The sequence below is a fragment of the Mirounga angustirostris genome, unplaced genomic scaffold, assembly GCF_029215605.1.
Source record: "Mirounga angustirostris isolate CCGP_5_RB_7025 unplaced genomic scaffold, mMirAng1.0.hap1 SCAF_4, whole genome shotgun sequence".
Taxonomy (NCBI): Eukaryota; Metazoa; Chordata; class Mammalia; order Carnivora; family Phocidae; genus Mirounga; species Mirounga angustirostris.
Genome location: NW_026991712.1, coordinates 177,857,911 through 177,878,071, shown reverse-complemented (window position 1 = coordinate 177,878,071; position 20,161 = coordinate 177,857,911). Strand labels below are relative to the sequence as shown.

Sequence of the window (20,161 nt, the reverse complement as noted above, 5' to 3'; positions counted from 1 at the left end):
TTTTGAACTTGGGACCATGCGAACGTAGTACCTGTTCAAGAATAACCATAAACCCTCACTTTATTTATTTATTTTTAAAGATTTTATTTATTTATTTGAGAGAGAGAGAATGAGAGAGAGCACATGAGAGGGGGGAGGGTCAGAGGGAGAAGCAGACTCCCCGCCGAGCAGGGAGCCCGATGCGGGACTCGATCCCGGGACTCCAGGATCATGACCTGAGCCGAAGGCAGACGCTTAACGACTGAGCCACCCAGGCGCCCTAAACCCTCACTTTAAACCATAACATGAACACTGCTTTAAAATTAGCTGGTGAGTCCCCTGGGCTGGAGCTGTTCTCATTTCTTTGCCTAGTGAGCTCAGGGACGATGGGAAGCAGCTGGTGAACTGGGCTCAGCAGGGGCTCCTCGGTTCATTCATCCCACCAACACTTGCCATGCCCCCTCTGGGAGCTGATGCCACCACTCTGGACAAGGAGTGCCCCCCAATCACCTGAGGATGGGACTCAGGTTCCTGGACCACACCCCAGACCTGCCAGGCCCAGGAGTCTATAACGGTACCAAGCCTCCTGATCCTTTTTGCAACCATCACGCATTGAGGACCATGGTCCAGCACTTTGCCCGGCTCACCTCAGCAATTTTCAGGAAGCACTGAGGCCCCAGTGCCTGGCAATGCTGCCGCACGCTGCCCTCCTGACCACCACCCCACATACCCCCTGCAGATAGGTGCTCCTGACAGCACCTTCCAGCCGAGTCCGTCCTACGGTGTCATGGCCAGGTTGCCCAGCGCCCCGGGCACCAGCTCCCCAGAGCCCCTCTTGCTCCCAGCTGAAGGCCAGAGACCTAAGCAGCCAGCCTCAGATGCCCTGGATCTGCGGGAACCAGCTGCCTGATAGATTAGTGACCACGGGGCTCGGACCCCACCTGCTCCTCCGCACCACCCCCTTACCCCCACCCCAGCAAGTCTCAGTGGAGAAAATCAGCCACACCTGGGCAGCTGCTGAAGCCTCCTTAACAAGGGGCTGGGCTGGGGAGGCCCTGAGCCCATAAGAGGGGAGGGCGCAGGTGAGCCCTGGCGTTATTTGAGGTTGCTGTGCTGAGTCAGGGTCATTGGGTCTGAGGGTAGTCAGCTCGGAGGGCTGCGCTATGTCTTTCCAGAGCATCATTCACCTGTCCCTGGACAGCCCCGTCCATGTCCTGTGTGTGCTGGGCACGGAAATCTGCTTGGATCTCCATGGGTGAGGAGCTGGGGGCTCTGCCGGGGCTGGCTGGGGGGCGGGGCCGGGCAGGGAGGCTGGCGCCTGGTTCCCGTACTGGGGTTGGCCCTAGGTTATGTGGGGGCCGGGGGTCACCTCCCTTCTCTGCATCTTTGGCTCCTGCCCCATCCCCTCATCTAAGGGCCCCCGGTCCTGACCCTGTAGGATTCTGACCTAAGTCCTGCCTCTGCCCTGCGTGGGCTAAGGAACCCTAGACGAACAAGTGCCTTGCCGATCCTGTCCTCTTACCGGTGAAATGGGGGCGAGGCTGACTCTCTAGGAGGCCATGAGGATTAAGGGAGGGGGGCTCCTGTAAAATGGAGCCTTAATGTGGGGGGAGGAGGGCTGACTTGCTTCTGAGGCCGGGTCTTCCCCAGGGTCACCGCACGGACCTCCCGAGGCCCAGGTCCTGTCTCTCCCCCTACGGGGATCCTTTCTGGCTCAGACAAACGGCTCCTCCCTCCATGGGCTTACAAATAAGGTGTAGCGTTGGTAACTTCTGGAGCTTTGGCGGGAGGGTAGGCTCTGGACTAGAGCTAGCAGGGGAAGGACACGGGGTCCTTGGAGTGGGGGAAGGTAGGAGTGAGGCTGAAGTTGTGTGAGGACCACAAACCTGCCCTGACCAGCCGGCCTCTGCCTCAACACCCTAAGGAGAGCTGCGGTCAGGGCCCATCCCCCACCAAGCCGGCTGCCCTGTGGGCCGAGAACGGGAGACTCTTGTGCCCTAAAGTCTGTCTCCTCGTCGGGCCGACCAGGTGTGCCCCGGAGAAGTGCAAATCGTTCACGGTCAGTGGCTCTCCTGGGGTCTTGGTGGATATCCCCAACACGGTCCCAGCAGTGAGCGGGGAGGAGGCCGCCCCGACCCGGTGGCCTCTGTCGCATCCCATAGACGTGCTGGTGAAGATGACCTCCCCCAGCTCCGCCATCGACAGTGACAAGGTAAGCCTGGGGGCTCCCTCCCGAAAGATGGTGTTTCCTGGGCCCCTAGTCTGTGAAACATGCAGGTGTTTTGCCTAATGTTCAGTGCTCGCACCGAAACTGTGAGGGCTGTGCTCCATGGCCCCAGGACACAAAGAAGCAGGCAGGGAGGGAGGGAGTGATCAGCAGAGCCAGGATTCAAGCTCCAGCACATCTGTCTCCTCCCTGGGCTCCTGACCACGACTCCGGCCTAGCTTCCCAACAAGCTGCTTTTCAAGTCTGGCTCAAAGGTCTTAGCAGCAAAACTCAGATGGGCTTTTTGACCAAGGCTGGTCTTTGGGGGTGTGAGGATCTTAAGGAAACTGAAGAGCTAATGTGTAGTAAGTGCATATGCTGTGTACTGGGTATCTGGAGTTTTGGTTCAAGAGGTCGGCCTGACCCCCATCTTACATACGAAGAAACTGAGGCACGGAATGATCTCTAGACTCAACCTGAATGACATGACTAGAGTGGGAGAGATCTAGGATTTGAGCCCAAGGCCGTGTTCTTTCCCCTGGGCAAGCTGTCTCCCCTAATGGGGCCCTGGTGGTGGCGGGGAGGGTGACCTCCTTGGAAAGCCGGCTCCTGAGTTTGGCGTTGGTGGTGGTTCTGTGGTCACAGCTGATGGCTCATATGGGGCGATTGGAACCACCAGGGACTCTGTAACACTCAGCGCCCAGACCACACCTCCTGCCAATTAAGTCAGCCTCCCGGGTGGGCCCCTGGCTTCTGTGGCTCAGCTCTCCAGCCGACTCCAACATGAAGTGGGGGTGAGAACACGGAGGCCCGTTCAGGACTAAGGCACTCGGTCGGCAGAACTTGCTGGAATAGTCTGCCGGTGATTGGCAGGTGACAGATGGGTAGAACACACCCCATGCTGCGCTCTGCCCAGGGCGGGCACCTCCCTTGGAGGCAGGTAGAACACTTAATCGCTGCCTAGCTCACAGGGAAGATTCGCAGCTGTGATGCATCCTGGCTGAGCCCAGAGACCTGAGAAGCATGCTCTGCCTGCGGCTCAGCCTCCAGCACGGTCAGGAGTGGTCCACTGAGGGAGACACTGGGCCTTGGAGGACAGAAGTTTCCATTTAGGAAGAGGTGGTGGGTCACATGCATGAGAACATGGCCCCAGCTGTTGGCTAGTTCTCTGGTTTGTGATGAAGGCTTTGTGGTCCAGGCCAAGTGGCTGAAGGGCAGGTCTTTGTCTAACGTATGGAGGCCCTCTGGAAGCAGATTTGGTGCACGACCCAGGAAAGACTGCGTTCTGATTCCAGGCCCCGCCCCAGCTGTCCTACTTGCTTTTGAGTGAGCAGTTGAACCACTGGGAGCCTCTGCTTCCCCACTGCCCATCTCTGGGGCAACAGGTGGGATCCCAGGAATGCAGGGGAAGAGTAGGGGGGATGTGTAGCCCAGTCTAAATCTTGACCTCTGAGCCAGACAGCCTGGATCTTAAAGCTCGTGCCACCCCTTTCCGGTTGAATGTAGGGCAAGTGCCTTGATCTCTCTCTGCCCTTAGGGTAGAGCCCACCTGGGAGGGTTGTAGTCAGGCCGCCACGTGGAGGACCCTGCCCCAGCTCACAGTCAGACATCAGAAGCTCAGAAGCTGTAACGTGAGGCCAAAGGCCAATGGCCGGACGTGGGTACTTAGCCCAAGCCCCTGTTCCTGCCCCCCTGCCCTCCACTCCCATGGGTGCTGGCTGCTATCTCTACAGGTTTTGGTCTCGTACTATCTGCCTGACGAGGACGTCCCCGTGGCCACGGCTGTGCTCCACCTCACGGGTATTGGTGAGTGTGCTCGTACCCCGGGGGGGGGGGGGGGAGCTCTGTAGCAGCAAGAGGAGCCGAGGGGCTCTCCCTGTAATCTACCTCCTGGGTCCTGGATGGACTCCCCCCAACATGCCCATTCATGGTCCCTTCTCTGCCGCCCTCACTCACTGCTGGCCTCGTTCCTGGAGCGGGCATGGGAACTTCCCTGAGCTCCCGTTGTCCTACCCACCTACCCTCAGCCCCACCTGCATTCTACCACCTGTTATAACTGGTGTGTGTCTGGTGCAAAGTTAACCTTCTCGCATTCGATCCTTTCCCCTCTCACTCATTCAGAAACTTCCTTCAGCAATTTACTGATGTAGGAAGCCACTACCCCTCCCCGCCAACTCCTTTTCTGGATCATTCCAGAACAAGTGGGAACCTCTACTCCTTTAATAGGAGCACGTTATGCTGCCTAGTCTCTTAAGGAACAAGAAACAACCTCTGCTCTCTGAAACCTGCTTCTGGATCGTCTTTGAGCCCTACTCCCCTAACTCTACACCCTCCGTTTCTCTTCCCTTTCTCTGGTACCGTCTCAAGCCAGACCCCACCAGGAGCACTGCCCTTATGGAGGTCCCTAAGCCCACTGGTCCTCGGTCTTCCCCTGCCTTGACCTGGCAGCAATGTTTAATACAACTGCTCACCCTTTCTGGACCCATTTTACCTGAAACCTTTCAGGGACCCTGCACCCAGTTTTCCTTCTACCTAGCCGGCTGTTCCTTCTTGGGTCCCTTTGCTGGATCCTTCATCCCCCCCCGCCCCACCACCCAGCTTCAAGCTCAGGCAGTGGGCCTGTGGCTCTGCAGATAGAGGACTCACCCAAACTCTTCCAGCCAGGCGTCTCCCGCAAACTTGGGTATCTGCTAACCCAGTGTGATTTCTTGGGTGTCTAACCAACATTTCAATCTTTAATATAACCCAAATGGAACGGGTTCTACTTCCGGGGAAGATGGTGGCAGAGTAGGAGGACCCGGATTGGTTTTCTTTTCCTCCAGCGCCTACCTTCCTGATGGTCTGCCCATTGTCATGGACCGTGGTCCACCCTTCTAGCTGGTCAGGCCTAAATGCTGGGTGTCCCTCTTCCCTCTCCCTCCACCCATGTCAATCCATAGGTCTTGTTGCTGTTTCCTCAAAGTTGGCTGGAATCCAGCTACAAGCCACGTTGATGCTCTCAGCTGGTCCGAGCCACCATCCTCTTACCTGGGTCACTGCACAGGTTCCCTGGGTGTGTGTGTGTGTGTGTCCCTGCTCTGTCCTTACTGTTCCACCGTCCACTCCTGACCTGGCTCCCAGAGCAGTATGTCTTTAGAAGGATATCTGGTAACGTCTCCTCGGATTAGAGCCTTCCAATGCTTCTGCATACTTGGATTAAAGCTGGCGTCCCTTTTACCCACAAAACCTACATGAGCTCATCTATCTCTGCCCTGTGGCCTGTTTCTCTTCTCCGTGCTCATTCTGCTCTGGGCACGCTGGCCTCTGGACCCTTGACCTTGCCACCCTGCACTTCCTGTTCTAATTACTTTTACCCCAAATATTAACATTGATCCCTTTTCTGCCTCCTTCCAGCCTCTGTTCATATTTCAATTCTTTAGAACACTCCTCTGATCGTCTAAAACTGAAACAACCCCCCCCATCCCCTTCCTTGTTTTCCACGGCACTTTTACCATCAGAAACAATATGCATTTTGCTTATTTCTTGACCCCCTCGCCACTGTTGAATGTGGTGTGTGTGCTCTGACACTCTCCTCCCTAAGACTGAAGAAGACCGGGCCTGTCTAGCACACTGCCGGAGCCCTGGGACCTAGAATTGTACCTGGTTTGTAGCAGGGATCTGGTCCCTGAGCATCCGTGCAGGGGCAAAGTACATGCAGTGACTGTGGTCTGTTCTTCTGGCCATGGCATTCCAGTTGGGACGGAGCACATCAGGAGACAAGCTCTATGAACAAAAATGAAACCAGGGCAGAGCCGTGTGGTAGTCAGTGTGTGGTGGGGAGGAGTGGAAGGTGGAGTGTAGAGACTGTAAGAGGAGCCTCTGAGGATACTCAGGCAGAGCCCGGATCCTTCAGCTCTAAGAGGCTTGGGATTGCTGTGGATTGAGCCCTTCCTGAGTCTTAGAGCTTAGAGATGGCATTCGGACCCCAGTGGACTTGGTTTGTGAACCCCCAGGGGGTTGGGGGAGACATGCGGATACTTGGTCCTCTCCAGACTTGCTCAGAGAAGCAGTCTGCCTTGGAGGAACTTTCTTCTAAGCTGACAGCATGCCTGAAAGGCTGGGCATCCCTGATCCCTGATCCCAGCTTTGGGCACCCCTAGGGTTACCTGGCACTTCGAGGCTCCGTCCAGCAGGTCTGGGTGGCGGAAACTTTCCCTCTTGTTTCAGTGGTCTCCCTGGATGTGGACATCTACCGCAGTGGGCAGGTCGAGATGACGAGTGACAAGCAGGCTAAGGTGAGGCTGCCTGGGGAAGGGCGCGGGCCCAAAGACCGGCTTACATGGTGTCTTTGAAGTCCAACAGCTCCGATACAATCAGAATTGATGAAGTCCGTGTCTAGCTCTTTCAAAAAAAACGAAAATGTCTGGTGACACTAGGTCCCCATCCTTGCCTGGTTGTTCGGTCAACCAGAAGAGGCTCCCTGCGTGGGACGGGTCTCCTCCCGTTTGCCTCCATCCCTGCTGCCCCAGCGCTGAAACCAGGCAGAGAGCTGTGACCGGCAGCCAGCTTTTTCCCTGCCTCTCCACCCACTGCCCTGATGTTGCCTGCTTCTTCTAAGTGCTTGAGTTCCCCAAGAGGTCCCTGTCACCCTGGAGAAAGCTTCAGCTCTGCTCCTGATGCGGGGTAGCATCTGGAAAGCAGGATTTCCCTGGCTTCTTCCTGAGTCAACATTCCTGTCGTCTTTGCAGAAAAACTGGGTCTGGGGTCCCAGCGGTTGGGGTGCCATCCTGCTGGTGAACTGCAGCCCTGCTGACAAGGTCCAGATTGTAGACAAGACCACGAAGGTGTTCTTTCCAGAAGGTAAGGACTGGCCACTGTCCTGGGACTGTGGCCGCTTTTCTCCCCGGCGTCTACCGCTCCCTGGGGCTTTGCTGTCACACCCCTCAGCGAACATGGATTCCAGGCTGAGGTGTCCCCGCTCTGAGCCTAAAGTCTCTTGTCAGAGGCTTGAAGCTTGTAACTAGGAAGAGGCCACACGGCTCCGTGGGAGCAGTGTGGGTCCTGGTGTCAGGTAACAAACTTATATCCTAGCTATGGACTTGAGTGTGTTAACTTCCCTGGTCTTGTTTTGCCATCTGTAAAATGGGGATGATCTAGCTGGCTTCACAAAGGAGTTGAGAAGGCTAAACATGAGGGAGTTGCGAAGATCTTCCTAAAAGCCCTCTTGTGACCTGGGCCAGGAACCCCGACTGTCTTAGGCAAGAGCAGTCTTGGATCTGGTCCTCACTTGTGGTTGGGACCAAGGTTCTGGGTCTTAGCAGTATAAAGGGATGCCCTGGTTCACACCAAGGCTGGAGGGGGACCCTCTCTGGGCGGACCGTGCCAGGCCCTGTTCTCAGTGTTTGTAGGGGTTGTGCATTCTCCCCAGCTGTATGGGGTGAGTGCCGTCCTAACTCCTAGCAGACCCCAGGGACGGCAAGTTGCCTGTGGCCATGTGGGGAAGCAGGCAGCACAGACCTGTTGCAGGGCTAGGCCAGAACAGGAGGCAGAGGGTCCCCAGGGCCCCGATATAGGAGCCCCACCCCTGGCCCTACCGCTCCTCGGTGCTGGCCTTCGGAGGCCCCCGAACCTTTACCTTGTCTTTTGCCCAGAAATAAAGAGTCTGTCTCAGATGACCCTGAATGTTCAAGGGCCCGGCTGCGCTTTAAAGAAATACCGGCTGGTTCTCTACACCTCGGAGGAAGAGGCAGAGAAGGCCAGAGTCTACCGGCCCCAAAGTGAGTTTCTTGCACCAACTCCAGCTTCGCTTACTCTTCCAACGCATCGGGGGGCACTGTGGCCACGTGTCGTTCCCAGCAGGGACCCTGTCGGAGGCCTGCTGGGACCTGGGGCTGCAGGTGGGGGCCTGGTGGGGCCACGCTTGTGTCCCTGGGACACTCTGGCTGCCACCTCCACAGACTGAGCCTGCACATGTGGGTGAGTCTCTGTACTTCCAACCACTTCTCCAGTAGGGATGACGGCAGTGCCTGTCCTGTAGGGTTTTCACGGCTGGGAGAGACGCGCACTGGCTGAAGCCATGGCCTTACACAGACAAGCTAAGCTCTTCTCCCAATTACCCCTGCCAGAAGGGGCCGTCTTCACTCCTCTACAAGGCCCCACTAGATCGAGTTTCCAGAACTCGGAAGCCAAGGGGCGGCGTGGCAGCTGTGCGAGCTTGTGCATCCCAGGCGCCACACCACACCCGCCCATCTGTAGCCCTACCAACCTGGAAGGCAGGTGCACGTTCCTGCTCTATAGATAAAGGCGCAAGGGCTGCTGGTTTAGAAAGTGGAGGTAGACGTGTCCAGCAAAATGTCCTTGAATGAACAAGTTTTCCATGTAAACTGGCTTAGTATTCTGTGCCTCTAAATTCTTTAAATCGAGGTTGAACGTTGTTTCTGGAGAAATGTGCCATGCTCCCTTCTCTTAAAACCCAAGTTCAGCTTCAGCTGGGCGACTAGGGAAGGCTCTGCTGTAGATTGACCATCTCCCAGTCTCCAGCACTGGAGAGCATGCCTCGGCTGCTTCCCTCACCTGCGCTCAGGGGCCCTCGCTCAGTCTTCTGCTCCGTCTCTTCTGCAGACCACAGCTGAACTTGGAAGTGATGTGGGACCACCCACGAGAGGCAGCCCAGGTTGGTTGTATGTGGTCCTTCCACATGTGGGCTGGGAGTGAGCCTTAGACCCATGGGTCTAAGCCTGGTTCAGCCACAGGGATGCTCTAGCCCAGTGTGGCCCGTTGGGTGCCAATAATGGAGGCAGTGACTTGTATAGCTTGCTAAAGATGTTGTAGCTCATCACCCATATCAAACTGTTGGGTTTTCCACTCAAAAACGAAACAAAAAACTTAGGGGGTGCCTGGCTGGCTCCATCAGAAGAGCATAGGACTCTTGATCTCAGGATCTTGAGTTAGAGCCCCATGTTGGATGTAGAGATTACATAAAAATAAAATTTAAGTAGGCTCCACGCCCAGTGTGGAGCCCAATGTGAGGCCCGAGCACATGACCCAGAGATCATGAGCTGAGATCAAGAGTTGGATGCTTAACAGGTTGAGCCACCCAGATGCCCCTTAAAAATTAAAGCCAAGAATACAGTGCCTGGCTGGTTTAGCCTGTAGAGCATGTGATTCTTGACTGTGGGGTTGAGTTCAAGTCACACGTTGAGGGTAGAATTTATTTTTTATAAGTTAAAAAAAATTTTTAAAGGGCGGGGACACACAGTGCATTGTGTTTTCACAAGCCCTCCAGGTGATTCTGAAGCAGGCTAAAGTTTGAGAACATTGTTCTGTAAGATATAGCAAAGGAGTCTGAGGGGAGATTTCCAGAGAAATAGAAAGCCAGAGGAAGTTCTAGAAACAAAGGAAAGTGAGGGCCATGATCGGCCGTGGCAGATGCTGTTGCTAGGCTAATCAAATCTGTGATAACGTCTCGGTTTTCAAAATGCCGGTCATTCATGAATTTGGTAAGAATGCGGGGCTGGAAGCGAAGTGGGCAGACTGTGGACGTGCACGTGGGAGGACTCTGCCGTAAAGGGAACTGTGTGGAGGTGGTGACTGGGGGGCTGGAAGGGAGGGGGAGTGACTGGAGATGGACAAACACGGCACATCTATGCAGGGGGCATGATCAGGTGGAGGTGAGGAAGCGCCTCTCAGAGGAGGGAGCTAGGGAGGAGAACATGCCCCTCGGAGGACCCGAGAAGCAGAAGCGCTAAGTAGGACGGCAGTGTGACAATAGTGTTCCTGAGTGGTGGTGAGGTTTGGTCTGCTCCTAAAGTGGGGTCTTTTAGCATGTGGTTCCTCTGGCTGCTTGGGTACCAGAGCGCTCTGCAGAGGATGCGGTGCCTAGATGGTTCGGGGCCTTGGTGGCCCAGGGAAACCTAGACCGGGATCTCCTAGACTTGGCATCCTTCTAGAGGCTCTAAGTAGGAGTAGCTGCCATCAGGGCAGGGCGGCCACACCGGGAATGGGTCGGAAGGACAAGGAGAGTGGCAGGAAGGTCAGGTGGGGAAGCTTGGTGGCCTCGAGTCAGGACGGTCTCTGCAAATGGAGAGCAAACAGATCCGGGATTGAATTAACTAGAGACAACCGCAGGGTGTGGTCAACTTCTTTCCTGTGCATGGTTTTCTATTTCACAACCCATGAAACCCGAACGTGCTAGGCTCTGAACAGCCGATAGGAACTTTCCTGAGCTTCTCGGGAAATGATCTGAGGCCTACCCTGGCCGACAGACCATTCCCACGGACCCCTCCCTAGTGCTTACTCGAGCAGGGTCTGGTTTTTCAGATAAGGCTGCCAAGCCCAACTTTGCAGCTTCTCACCTTTGAGGCTTTTGAGGATTTCTTCCCCAAAGCTGGTCCAAGGGTAGAACCACCTGCCTCAGGCCTTCACCCTGGACCGAGAGCCTTGAAGGCCGGCATCTTCATCTAAGCCCTGGCCCTTGATGTGGGATAGGTCTTTGAACAGCGTTCGTGAGCTCTGGCCCTTGTTCGGGAACAAATGCTAATTGTCCCCTAAGCCCTAAGCATCAGAAATGCGGGGACAGAAAAGCCAGCTTGGGTCCTGCTCTGCTGGAGCTCCGAACCTGGCTTCTGTCGGGAGGAACGAGCCGGAACCCCCACTGTCCGATGTGGAGACGGGCACCGGGCCACGTCAGCAGCTGGCCCATCCCTTCTGTCCTCAGGAGACAGCTCAAGCACCTTTGAGGTGCTGCTGGGGCCTGGCCAGCATACCTATACGTTCGCCCCCCTTGAGAACCACCTGAAGGAAACCTTCTACGTCGAAGCCATGGAGTTCCCGTCTGCCGACTTCTCAGGCCTCATCTCCTACTCTGTCTCCCTGGTGGAAGAATCGCAAGACCCGGTATGTCCCCTCAGGTAGACCAGCAGCCCCGGGGCCAGGGGCCATGTGGGGAGGAAGCCTCTCTCACGCGGCACAGGGACGGCGGCGGGTGGGCGGGGGGAGACCAGGCTTGCTGCGGGTAGGGTTAGGGTCTCGTGCCTGGCAGAGGATGGGGAGGGCCCAGAGGTGGGCAGGGCTGAACAGCTGGAGGCCTGTGGCTGGGGGGAAGGGGACACGGAAGCAGCTTGCTGATGGGACCCTGTGTGACGTTGCAGTCAATTCCAGAGACCCTGGTGTACAAGGACATGGTAGTGTTCCGGGTGGCCCCTTGCATTTTTACTCCCAGCACCCAGATGCCTCTAGAGGTCTACCTGTGCAGGTAAGAGACCCTCGGGCTGCCTGCGCCAGGTCCTTCCTGGTATTCTGTCCATCCGCAGGGCTGGAGGGGGTGGGTTGAGATCACTAGACTTCTCCCCATGCAGAGTGAGCTTCTGTTGCCTGAACTGTCTAGCCCTATCCCCAAGATAGTCCTTGCTTGGAGTCCTGTCTAAACCTGTACAGTGCTGGGGACGGAGCAGTGAATGTGACCGTCCCCCTCCTGCTCTCATGGGGAGGTGGACGACAGCATGGCTCCAGGTAGTGGCCAGTGCTGGAAAGCAGGGTGAAGGATGGAAAGGTAAGGATAGGCACGTGTGCCAGGGACAGCAGGGGGGCCCAGAGAGCCAGGAATGAGCCGGCAGGAGCAGGAGGAGGATGGCAGGACCAAGGCAGTGGGGCCTCGGGGGCTGTAACAGACCCAGATGCAGTGGTTTGAAGTCCACGTTCTCCCCCTTAGATGGCCACAGGTAGGAGGGTTGCGTTCGGTCACAGAGGGGCCCTGACTCCTCTGTCTTGTGCTAATGCCTTTCCCTGGGGTGGCATCTCCATCTTTGCGACAGAGGCTTGGCCCAGGCATGTTCACGCCCCAGGAAAGAGGAGGAGTCCAAGCCGGGCAGAGCGGTCATGAGTCCCTGCTGAGGTCTAGAAGTCTCCTGAACCACTTCTCATGTGCTCATGGCCTGCAGACGGTCACTCTCAGCTGCAGGGAAGCCAGGTGGCCACATACCTATGGAGAAGGGCACAAAGGACCCTGGCTGGTAAAACCTGTGGGAAGCCATTGAGGGTCCCATCTGTACAAGCACTCCGGCCACCTGGAAAACCAGGGGCACAAGCAGAAGGCAGGACCCGGCTTAGCTACTGCAATTGTGCAAACCTGACATAGCAGTGGTGCAGGCCAGGGGGTGGGAGCACAGACGTTAGATCCAGGGGTGTGCTGAAGGCAGACCTCCCCCCCCCTCCCCTGACCCAGGGGAGCTGATGCATGGGCTAAAGGAGACAAGACTGTCCCCTGGGTTTGGGGTCCCCAGGAAGGTGAATGGTGGTGCCGTTGCTGACTTGGTAGAGTATTGCTTTGGCCCTGGTGACTTAAAGCTGGGGACACCCACTGGGTCTCTAGACTTCTGGGGCTCAATGGACAGTTGGGAAGCTCAAGACGAGTCTGGGTGCCCCTGGCAGGTGGAGGATGTTCAAAGCCACAGGCCTAGCCACGCTCATCTGAGGACTAGTGCACATAGGGAAGGTAGCTGAGCAGTGAGCTGTGGGGTGATTTAACACAACCAAGAAGGGAGAGGAGGTTCGATTAAAAACCAGGAGAGTGGAGACCCATAGGTTAAGGGAGAGGGAGGCCAGGTGAGGGGCCAGCTGTGTGAAACCCCAAGAGGAGAACGAGATGCCCATTGGGTTTGGCAAGATGGAGGCCACTCACTGTGCGGCAAGAAATCCTGCCTGGTGGCTTTGGAAGCATGGAAAGATGAATGAGAAGGGAGTACGTTGCAAAACTCCAAAGAAATAGGAAGCGAGAAGGGGGTATGGGGCCAAGGGGAGGCTGTTTTTTAAGGTGGGAAGCTGAGAATGCTGCTGATGGAATGATCTAGCAGAGCAGGAAGAATCTGAGAGGAGGGGAAAGGCAGCTCCAGGAACCAAGCTGGTAGGACGTGTCCATAGGTCCCCATAGATAGGTACGGGGACTGCTCATCTGCGGCTCCAGGGGGGAGAGCAGAGCATGGGGATGAGGGACTTGATAGGAGGATGGCTGTCTGGTGCTAAGGACCAGTTCCGGTTGTCCCCAGGGGCTTTTCTCCAACTATTTCCAGTAGCTTGAGTTCTAGGGAAGAAGAAATGTGGAACTGGGCTAACCAGGGTTGGGGTTCTGCCAAGCGAGTCAGCCCAAGCACAGGGGCGAGGGGAGAACTAAAGCTGAGTGAGGAGAAAGGCCAAGAACGGGGAAGATGGGGATGACAGCAGCTGAGGACCAGAGGTCCCAGCGAGGGGGGAGCTAGAGCCAGAGGTGGAGGTGTTGGAACCGGCTGCCAGATGGAGATCTTGGAGGTAGTGCAAGAAGGGGACAGCAGTTCTGCTTACCTTGGGGCCAGGGGCATGATCTCTCCTCACCAGGAGGAGGTGCCCCCTGTCCCTGGAAGAGTAAGGCCATGACCAGGGTGGAAGGAGCCTTGAAGGGCTCCCCAGAGTTGGCTTCTCTCCCATGGCAGAGAGCTGCAGGTCCAGGGTTTTGTGAACACAGTGATGGAGCTGAGCGAGAAGAGTAACAGCCAGGTGGCATCTGTCTACGAGGACCCCAACCGCATGGGCAGGTGGCTCCAGGTAACCCCCCACCTGGGGAAAACCCACCTGTTGGGGGAGGGGCTGGGAGACTGCAGGTGGTGCATCTGACCAGCTCCACGTGTCCGCTCAACCTGCCCAGCAAAGCTCAGACTAACTAGAGGTGAATGGCTCGCCCAAATCCTAGCCACTAAGGGATAGCTTAGAGTCCAACTTCTTCCCGTTCCAGACTGTGTGTGTTCGAGACCACAGAACGCCCAGGTGCTAACAGGTCTGGCACTTTTGCCTCCTGGCTGTTGGGGCAGGGCTCCCCCTCCAGCGTCCAGCTGGACCTGGCAGAGCCCTGAAGTCTCGTGCTCTCCTCTCCACAAGTAGCTGAGTGAGGACCATACACTGGCCACCATCTAAGTACTAGAGCTACAGGACAATGGGACGGATCATGCTCCTGCTCCAGCAAGGACAGGGGCTCTCCGTGCCGTGAAAGCAAGATGCCATAGTGAGTCTCTAGCCCAAACGAGGCCGTTGTGGGTGGTCAGGAAAAGCTTCAAATTCAGGAAACCGAGCTGGCCGTACAAAGATTGGGGGGTAGGTGCTACATTAGACATTAGAGCTCTTTGGGTAGAGGCACAGCTGATGTGAAGATCCTAATGTGGGGGTTTACTTGGAGGATCTGAAGAACAGAAGGGCTGGTATGGCCAGATCAGAGCAGAAAAGCCAGAGGGAGGAAAGAGCCAGATCGAATATTAGGGATCTTTTAAGCCAAGGTAAGGAATAGAAATGAGTTTACAATGAGGTGGGATGACATTGAAAGGTGTGAAGTGAGAGTTAAATGTTCTGATTTAGGTTTTAAAAAGCCCCCTCTGGCTGAGAACTAGAGAACCGGCCTTAGGAAGGGGCAAGAATCAAAGCGCACTGGCTGCAGGGGGGTGGGTAATTTGGGCAAGAGCACGGTGGCTTCGCCCGAATGGTGCCAGAGAGAAGTCCAAGGCTTGTTCGCGGATGGGGTGCGGAAGGGAAGAGAAGGAAGAGAAGCTAGGTGACCCAGGTTTGAAACGTGATGCATGGGAGAACGGGTCTGGAAAAGCCCCAAAGAAGGGGATGCCTGAGCTGAGTTTCAGGGGCCAAGCAGGGGTGGGCAGAAGGGGGTCCTGTTGCCCGGCCCCCCACCCCGGAGGTGGCCTGTGTGCAGGGAGCATTGTGACTGGCAAGCTGGACACGGGCAGGAAAGCAGCCGATGGCGCAAGGTGACTCAACTCCTTTTCCTGTCCCCTCCAGGATGAGATGGCCTTCTGTTACACCCAGGCTCCCCATAAGACGCTTTCCTTGGTCCTCGACACCCCCCGGGTCCTCACGCTGGACGACTTCCCCATGAAATACTCCCTGGTGTGGGGCTCGGTTTGGCTGATCTAAACCCCGTCCAACCTGTCAGGCATGGTGCCTGCCCAGAAGGGACGGAGTGCCAAGGGGGAGGGGGCCTGAGTGGCTCTGGGGGCAGGGGGTGTGGGAATCTACCTGAGAGTCTGGATCAGGGGTAAGACTGGGGCTTAAAGCCCATCCTTCCTAACAGCCCTGCCCCACTGGGTCTCCTTCCAGAGCCCAGGGGTTGGCTACATGATCCGAGGCACCAAGGACCACAGGATGGCCAGCATGGACTCTATTGGGAACCTGATGGTGTCCCCACCTGTCAAGGTGGAAGGGAAAGAGTACCCCCTAGGCAGGATCCTCATTGGCAGCTGCTTTTACCCCAGGTGAGGCAAGAGGCCAGGTGGTGGCCAGCTCTTAAAACTGAGGGGACCTAGTAAATCACTGGGTCCCACCTGACTCCCACACGACTCAGCAGGTTATCTGCCCTGGACCTTTCTTTAAACTGCCCAGAAAGGATTTTTGAGTCTTTGATTGTCGTAGGAGACTACAGGTAGAAAAAGCAGACGAACTGTTCATCCTTCGGAGTGGTGATTCCTGGGTTCAGATTGGAAGGATGCTAAATTTGGCTGGCCTAGGGACCAGCAGGAGCTTATCTCTACAAGGTGTGTGGACTTCTTGGTGGCCGTTAATCTAAATCCAAGAGCTACTCGTGTCCCAGGGTTCAGAGCTGGTCTAGCTAGAATCCCTTGGCTCGGTCCGGAGTTGGGCCAGAGGGATTCTTAGCCACCCCATCCTTTATGGACCCCGGTCCCTTGAGTTCAGTGGTTAGAGCAGTCAGTTAGCTGAAGGGAGCCTGACACTGAACAGGTGGTGGCCCACCCGCATCATGTTGGCTCAAGGGCTGTTCATTCTGTCTTACCCTTAGCAAGGAGGGCCGAGACATGGGTAAGGCCCTCCGGGACTTCCTCTACGCCCAGCGAGTCCAGGCCCCGGTGGAGCTCTTCTCGGACTGGCTGATGGTCGGCCACGTGGATGAGTTCATGTGCTTCATCCCCACGCAGGACAAGAGCGAGGGTGACAAGGTCAGTGGGGGTAGGGGTGCAGGCTGGAGAGGGAGGGGTCTCCCCCCTTGTAAAGCCCCTTGGAAGCTTCTGGAGGGGAAGCTAGCATCTGACCCTAGTTTCCCAGGGCTTCCGGCTGCTCCTGGCCAGCCCCAGCTCCTGCTACAGACTGTTCGAGGAGAAACAGAAGGAGGGCTACGGAGACCTGACTCTGTTTGCAGAGGTCCGGGAGGACCAGCTCCTTTCCAACGGTGAGCAAAGCCCCTGGCACTGAAACAGAAGCAGAAGCCAGTTCCTCCTTTCCCAGATGCCCTCTCTAGAGGGCCGGTCTCCCTTTGTGCTTCCTGCTGCGCAGAGTGCCAGGCAAGCAGGAAAGCCTAACGCGTAGCACATGAGAACCTCTTCTGTTTCGGGGCTATTCTGGTGATGCTAGGGCCGCCCGGGCCAGTCAGCCAGAAGTTCTGGGGGTGGCGGAGGGGGGCGGCCAAGTGTATGGGAAGGGGACTCCGTGGGGGGATGAGGAGGCAAAACCAGGTGCTACCAACACTCATGTCTACCTACTCGGGGAACGTGGAGTCGAGTGTCTGGGCTTTTGGACTTCAGGGGTCCCCTGGGCACCTTGTGGAAAACCTACGTGGACAGGCGGAGATCATGTGGCTGGGGCACAGTCATTCTGTCTGAAAGTCCGTGGGAACCCAGGGAGGGGCTGCTGGGAAGCTCTCTAGACCCCATGCTCCTCCAAGGGCGGCTTCAGGGTCACCCGGAGGCTTGTCAGAAACACGCAATTTCAGCCCCACACTGGACCTGGTGAATCCACCTTTGGGGTGGGGCCCAGGAATCACATGGGTTCTAGAAACACTTCTAGAAAGTGACATTTACTGAGCACGAGCCGCTCAGTATCACACCCCACACACCGAAGACTGTGTTACCTCAGCTGGGGCCTGAGCAGGCCATCCCTGTCCTAAAGACAAAGCAACTGAGGAACGCAGTTAAATAGCCTAGTCAAGGTCTCAGGTAGGAGGTGACTGGGTGGTTTGGGTCACATGATGCACAGAGCTGCCCAGGGGAGAGGGGAGTGGGGGCTGGAGTCACCTGCTAACCTGTTCCAGGCTGTCTCCCCTCCTACCAGGGCCAGAGAGGCTGGGGGGCAGCAATAGTCCTCCCTGAGCTTTAATGACCTTGATGTCAGTCCCCAGGGGTGACAGGTGACCTAGGTAGGTCTCTGGAGACGGCCAGGTCACCTGTCAGAGTCACCGGGGTAACAATACACCCAGTTGGCCCGGCCCTGGGAGGAACTGCTCCCTGGCCTTACATCCTGCCCGCCCTCTCCTTCCGTCTACAGGGAGGGAGGCCAACACCATCAATCAACTTCTGGCTGATGAAAACATGAGGAAGCAGAACAACTATGTAGAGGTAGGGCCCAGGGGGTGAGAGACCTTCTCCAAAAAGTGGGGGGAGGCATGGACAATTTAGACAAGGTCCTCATTGAGCAACTACTTAGCCCAAGCATCATGAAAGATATTATCTTGATTACCTTGATCATCCCCTGAAGCATAGGAGGATAGGGAGGCTTAGCGCCCAGGTGTGAACTAAGCCAAGGAGTAGGGGGAACTGGGTTTGATTCCCAAGTCTGACCCACAAAGACATGCTCTGGGCCACACAAGTTGCCTAGTGTCTGACCAGGAAATTGAGGACACCCCCCCAACTCCCCTAAGAAGCTCCAAGTTCTGGAGATTTGGACCAGGGTCGTCTCCATGCTTCCTGAAGTGGCCCATGAGCTGTGTTCTGGGCCACCCAGCACCTCCAGCCTCGTTGTGAATCACTGGCTAGGAGTTCCCAGAAGAGCTTATCCAACTTCCAGCGGGGAACAGAAGTCTGGAAAAGAGCAAGGGTCTGTCCAAGGTCACAGCACAAACCACTCTGCCCCCTGGGACCTTACGGCTCCTAGCCTAAGGAAGGAAGCAGGCTGCCCACAGAGGACTTCCTCTTGCCCTGGCCTGGCCTGGCCCAGCTCCCCCACGCTGGCCAGGACTGAGGGCCAAACGACCGCCCCCACCCCCATGCTGCCCCGCACCGACCAGCTGTGGGATCCCGGCCTTTCCTCCGAGCCCTACGCCCACCACCCCCCGCAGCCCCCAAAGGGAACTGTGTGCCCTCTGTCGGAGGGTGGGCCGGCCATGAAAGGCTGCCTGCACACGGTGTGGGATGAAGACCGTGGCCATTCAGGCCATGACCCTGGGTCTCCCGGCCCCTTCCTGCCCCACAGAAGTGCATCAACCTGAACCGTGACATCCTGAAGAAGGAGCTGGGCCTGGTGGAGAGGGACATCATTGACATCCCGCAGCTCTTCTGCTTGGAGCAGCTGACTAACGTGCCCTCCAACGAGCAGATGGCGAAATTGTTCGCGAGGCCCTACTTCCCGGACCTGGTGAGGCATGCAGGGGCTGGGCTGGGGGGGGCATGTTCTGCGAACTCCGGCTGGTCTCCTGACCTCCCTGCTGCGGGACTAGAGGCTCAGGCCCAGCAGACAGCGGTGCCTGAGGAAGGGAGGTGTGGAAGCTCTTCTCTCCCTCGGTTAGGGAACACCGCTTCAGGGAGCAGACCAGCAGGTCCCAGGCTGGGTGACTGGCCAAGCAGTGACCATGGGCCAGGCCCTGGGCTCATCCCCAACCCTGAGGGAGCGATGCTACATGCCCACCTCACAGACGGGGGCACTGCTTACCCTCTTCTGAATCCCAGGGACACAGGCCCTGCATTCATCAGTCACACGTGGCTAGCTTTTAATTCTAGAAGACCAGGGGGCCCCCTGGCACGACATGGCCCTGGGAGCAGGGGTGGGTAGCAGTGGGGGAAGTGTGTTTGAGGAAGAGAGGCTGGAGTTGAGAAAGGAGAAATGGACCGAAGTCAACCGACAGAGCTTGGGGGGAGGGCATCCCAGGAGAGGCACCCAGATTAGGAAACTTCCTGTCCAGAACAAGAGAAGCGCCGTAGAGAAAGGAACCAAGGAGGTCTGCAGAGCCAGACCGTGGCCCGACCGGGATTTCGGTTTTGCTGAAACCTGTCAGGGCCACGGGAAGTTTCAGCAAAAGTGAGTTGGATTTTGCGGAGGTTGACTGGTCATGTCTGCAGGGACACAGCCTCAAGAAAGCTGCCCTGTGCTTGCTGCGTGTGGTTGAGCCTGACCACCAAGGGGGCTTTCTTCCGTGGCTCTGACCCCTACCTCAGCTTTGCCCATCCTGTCTCTGACAGCTGCAGATGATCGTGATGGACAAGAATCTGGGCATCCCCAAGCCTTTTGGGCCCCAGATCAAGGGCATCTGCTGCCTGGAAGAAAAGATCTGCCAGTTGTTAGAGCCCCTGGGCTTCCAGTGCACTTTCATCGATGACTTCGACTGCTACCTGACTGAAATCGGGGACTCCTGTGCCTGTGCCAACATCCGCCGGGTACCCTTTGCCTTCAAATGGTGGAGGATGGTGCCCGAGCCCCAGGCCTAGCCCCGCCCCAGCGGGAACGGCCCCTTAATCACCATTCCACAGCATCCCAATGCCCTGCCTGTCCGGAGAGCAATACACCCCTCCTCCCCCCGGCCACCCTCGTCCCTCAGTATCTGGAGGGGGTGGCCGACGCTGCCAGCTCAAACCCGCTTGGAAAACAGTCTTCATGGAGAAGTGGTTACTAAGTATCCATTAAAGTTCTAGGTGTTCTGAATGCATCTTGGTAGTTGTCTTGTTTTGAGGATGGGGATGACAGCTAAGGATGGAAAGTTGAGCCCCTGGGATTCCTGTGGTCAGGCTGCCCCACCTGGGCAGGGAAGGGGGCAGGGACAAGGCTGGATTCAGATTACTTCCATTTTTCTCTAGTTCAAGCCCTTCTGGCAGGCTGGGTCTACACACTTGAGCACAGTGACGGCCTCCAGGCTCGGGGAAGGAAGAGGCATTGCCCCTTGTGGGTAGCTGGCATCTCTGGGGTCAGAGGCACAAGATACAGTGGGGGCAGGCCTGGGGGGGGTTACCTTTGTTAACCTCAAGTGTCCTGGAG

The 20,161-nt window shown here is 56.8% G+C and overlaps 1 protein-coding gene and 1 long non-coding RNA gene across 2 annotated transcripts; one reads left to right on the top strand and one right to left on the bottom strand.

Annotated features, from left to right (window-relative positions):
* Positions 1 to 967: 967 nt before the first annotated feature.
* PADI6 (peptidyl arginine deiminase 6) lies at positions 968 to 19,835 on the top strand. Its single transcript, XM_045895507.2, has 16 exons — positions 968 to 1,234; positions 2,008 to 2,191; positions 3,919 to 3,991; positions 6,392 to 6,459; positions 6,913 to 7,024; positions 7,816 to 7,941; positions 10,881 to 11,059; positions 11,314 to 11,417; positions 13,627 to 13,738; positions 14,972 to 15,079; positions 15,290 to 15,444; positions 15,987 to 16,143; positions 16,250 to 16,373; positions 17,465 to 17,535; positions 18,389 to 18,550; positions 19,372 to 19,835. The coding sequence occupies exons 1-16, from the start codon at positions 1,143 to 1,145 to the stop codon at positions 19,615 to 19,617; spliced, it is 2,073 nt and encodes a 690-aa protein (XP_045751463.1). The 5' UTR covers positions 968 to 1,142; the 3' UTR covers positions 19,618 to 19,835.
* On the bottom strand, positions 5,825 to 10,471 carry LOC135364225 (uncharacterized). Its single transcript, XR_010411077.1, has 3 exons — positions 8,738 to 10,471; positions 6,331 to 6,565; positions 5,825 to 5,947 (listed from the first exon to the last, which is right to left on the bottom strand). It is a non-coding gene; the product is annotated as an uncharacterized LOC135364225 (long non-coding RNA).
* Positions 19,836 to 20,161: the final 326 nt, after the last annotated feature.

Excerpts from the sequence above, each read along its gene's own strand:
- PADI6 (XM_045895507.2), top strand. The coding sequence starts at position 1,143 with ATGTCTTTCCAGAGCATCATTCACCTGTCCCTGGACAGCCCCGTCCAT. Across the intron at positions 11,418-13,626 it reads CTAGAGGTCTACCTGTGCAG|AGAGCTGCAGGTCCAGGGTT; the intron begins GTAAGAGACCCT and ends CTCCCATGGCAG. Across the intron at positions 17,536-18,388 it reads AGCAGAACAACTATGTAGAG|AAGTGCATCAACCTGAACCG; the intron begins GTAGGGCCCAGG and ends CCTGCCCCACAG.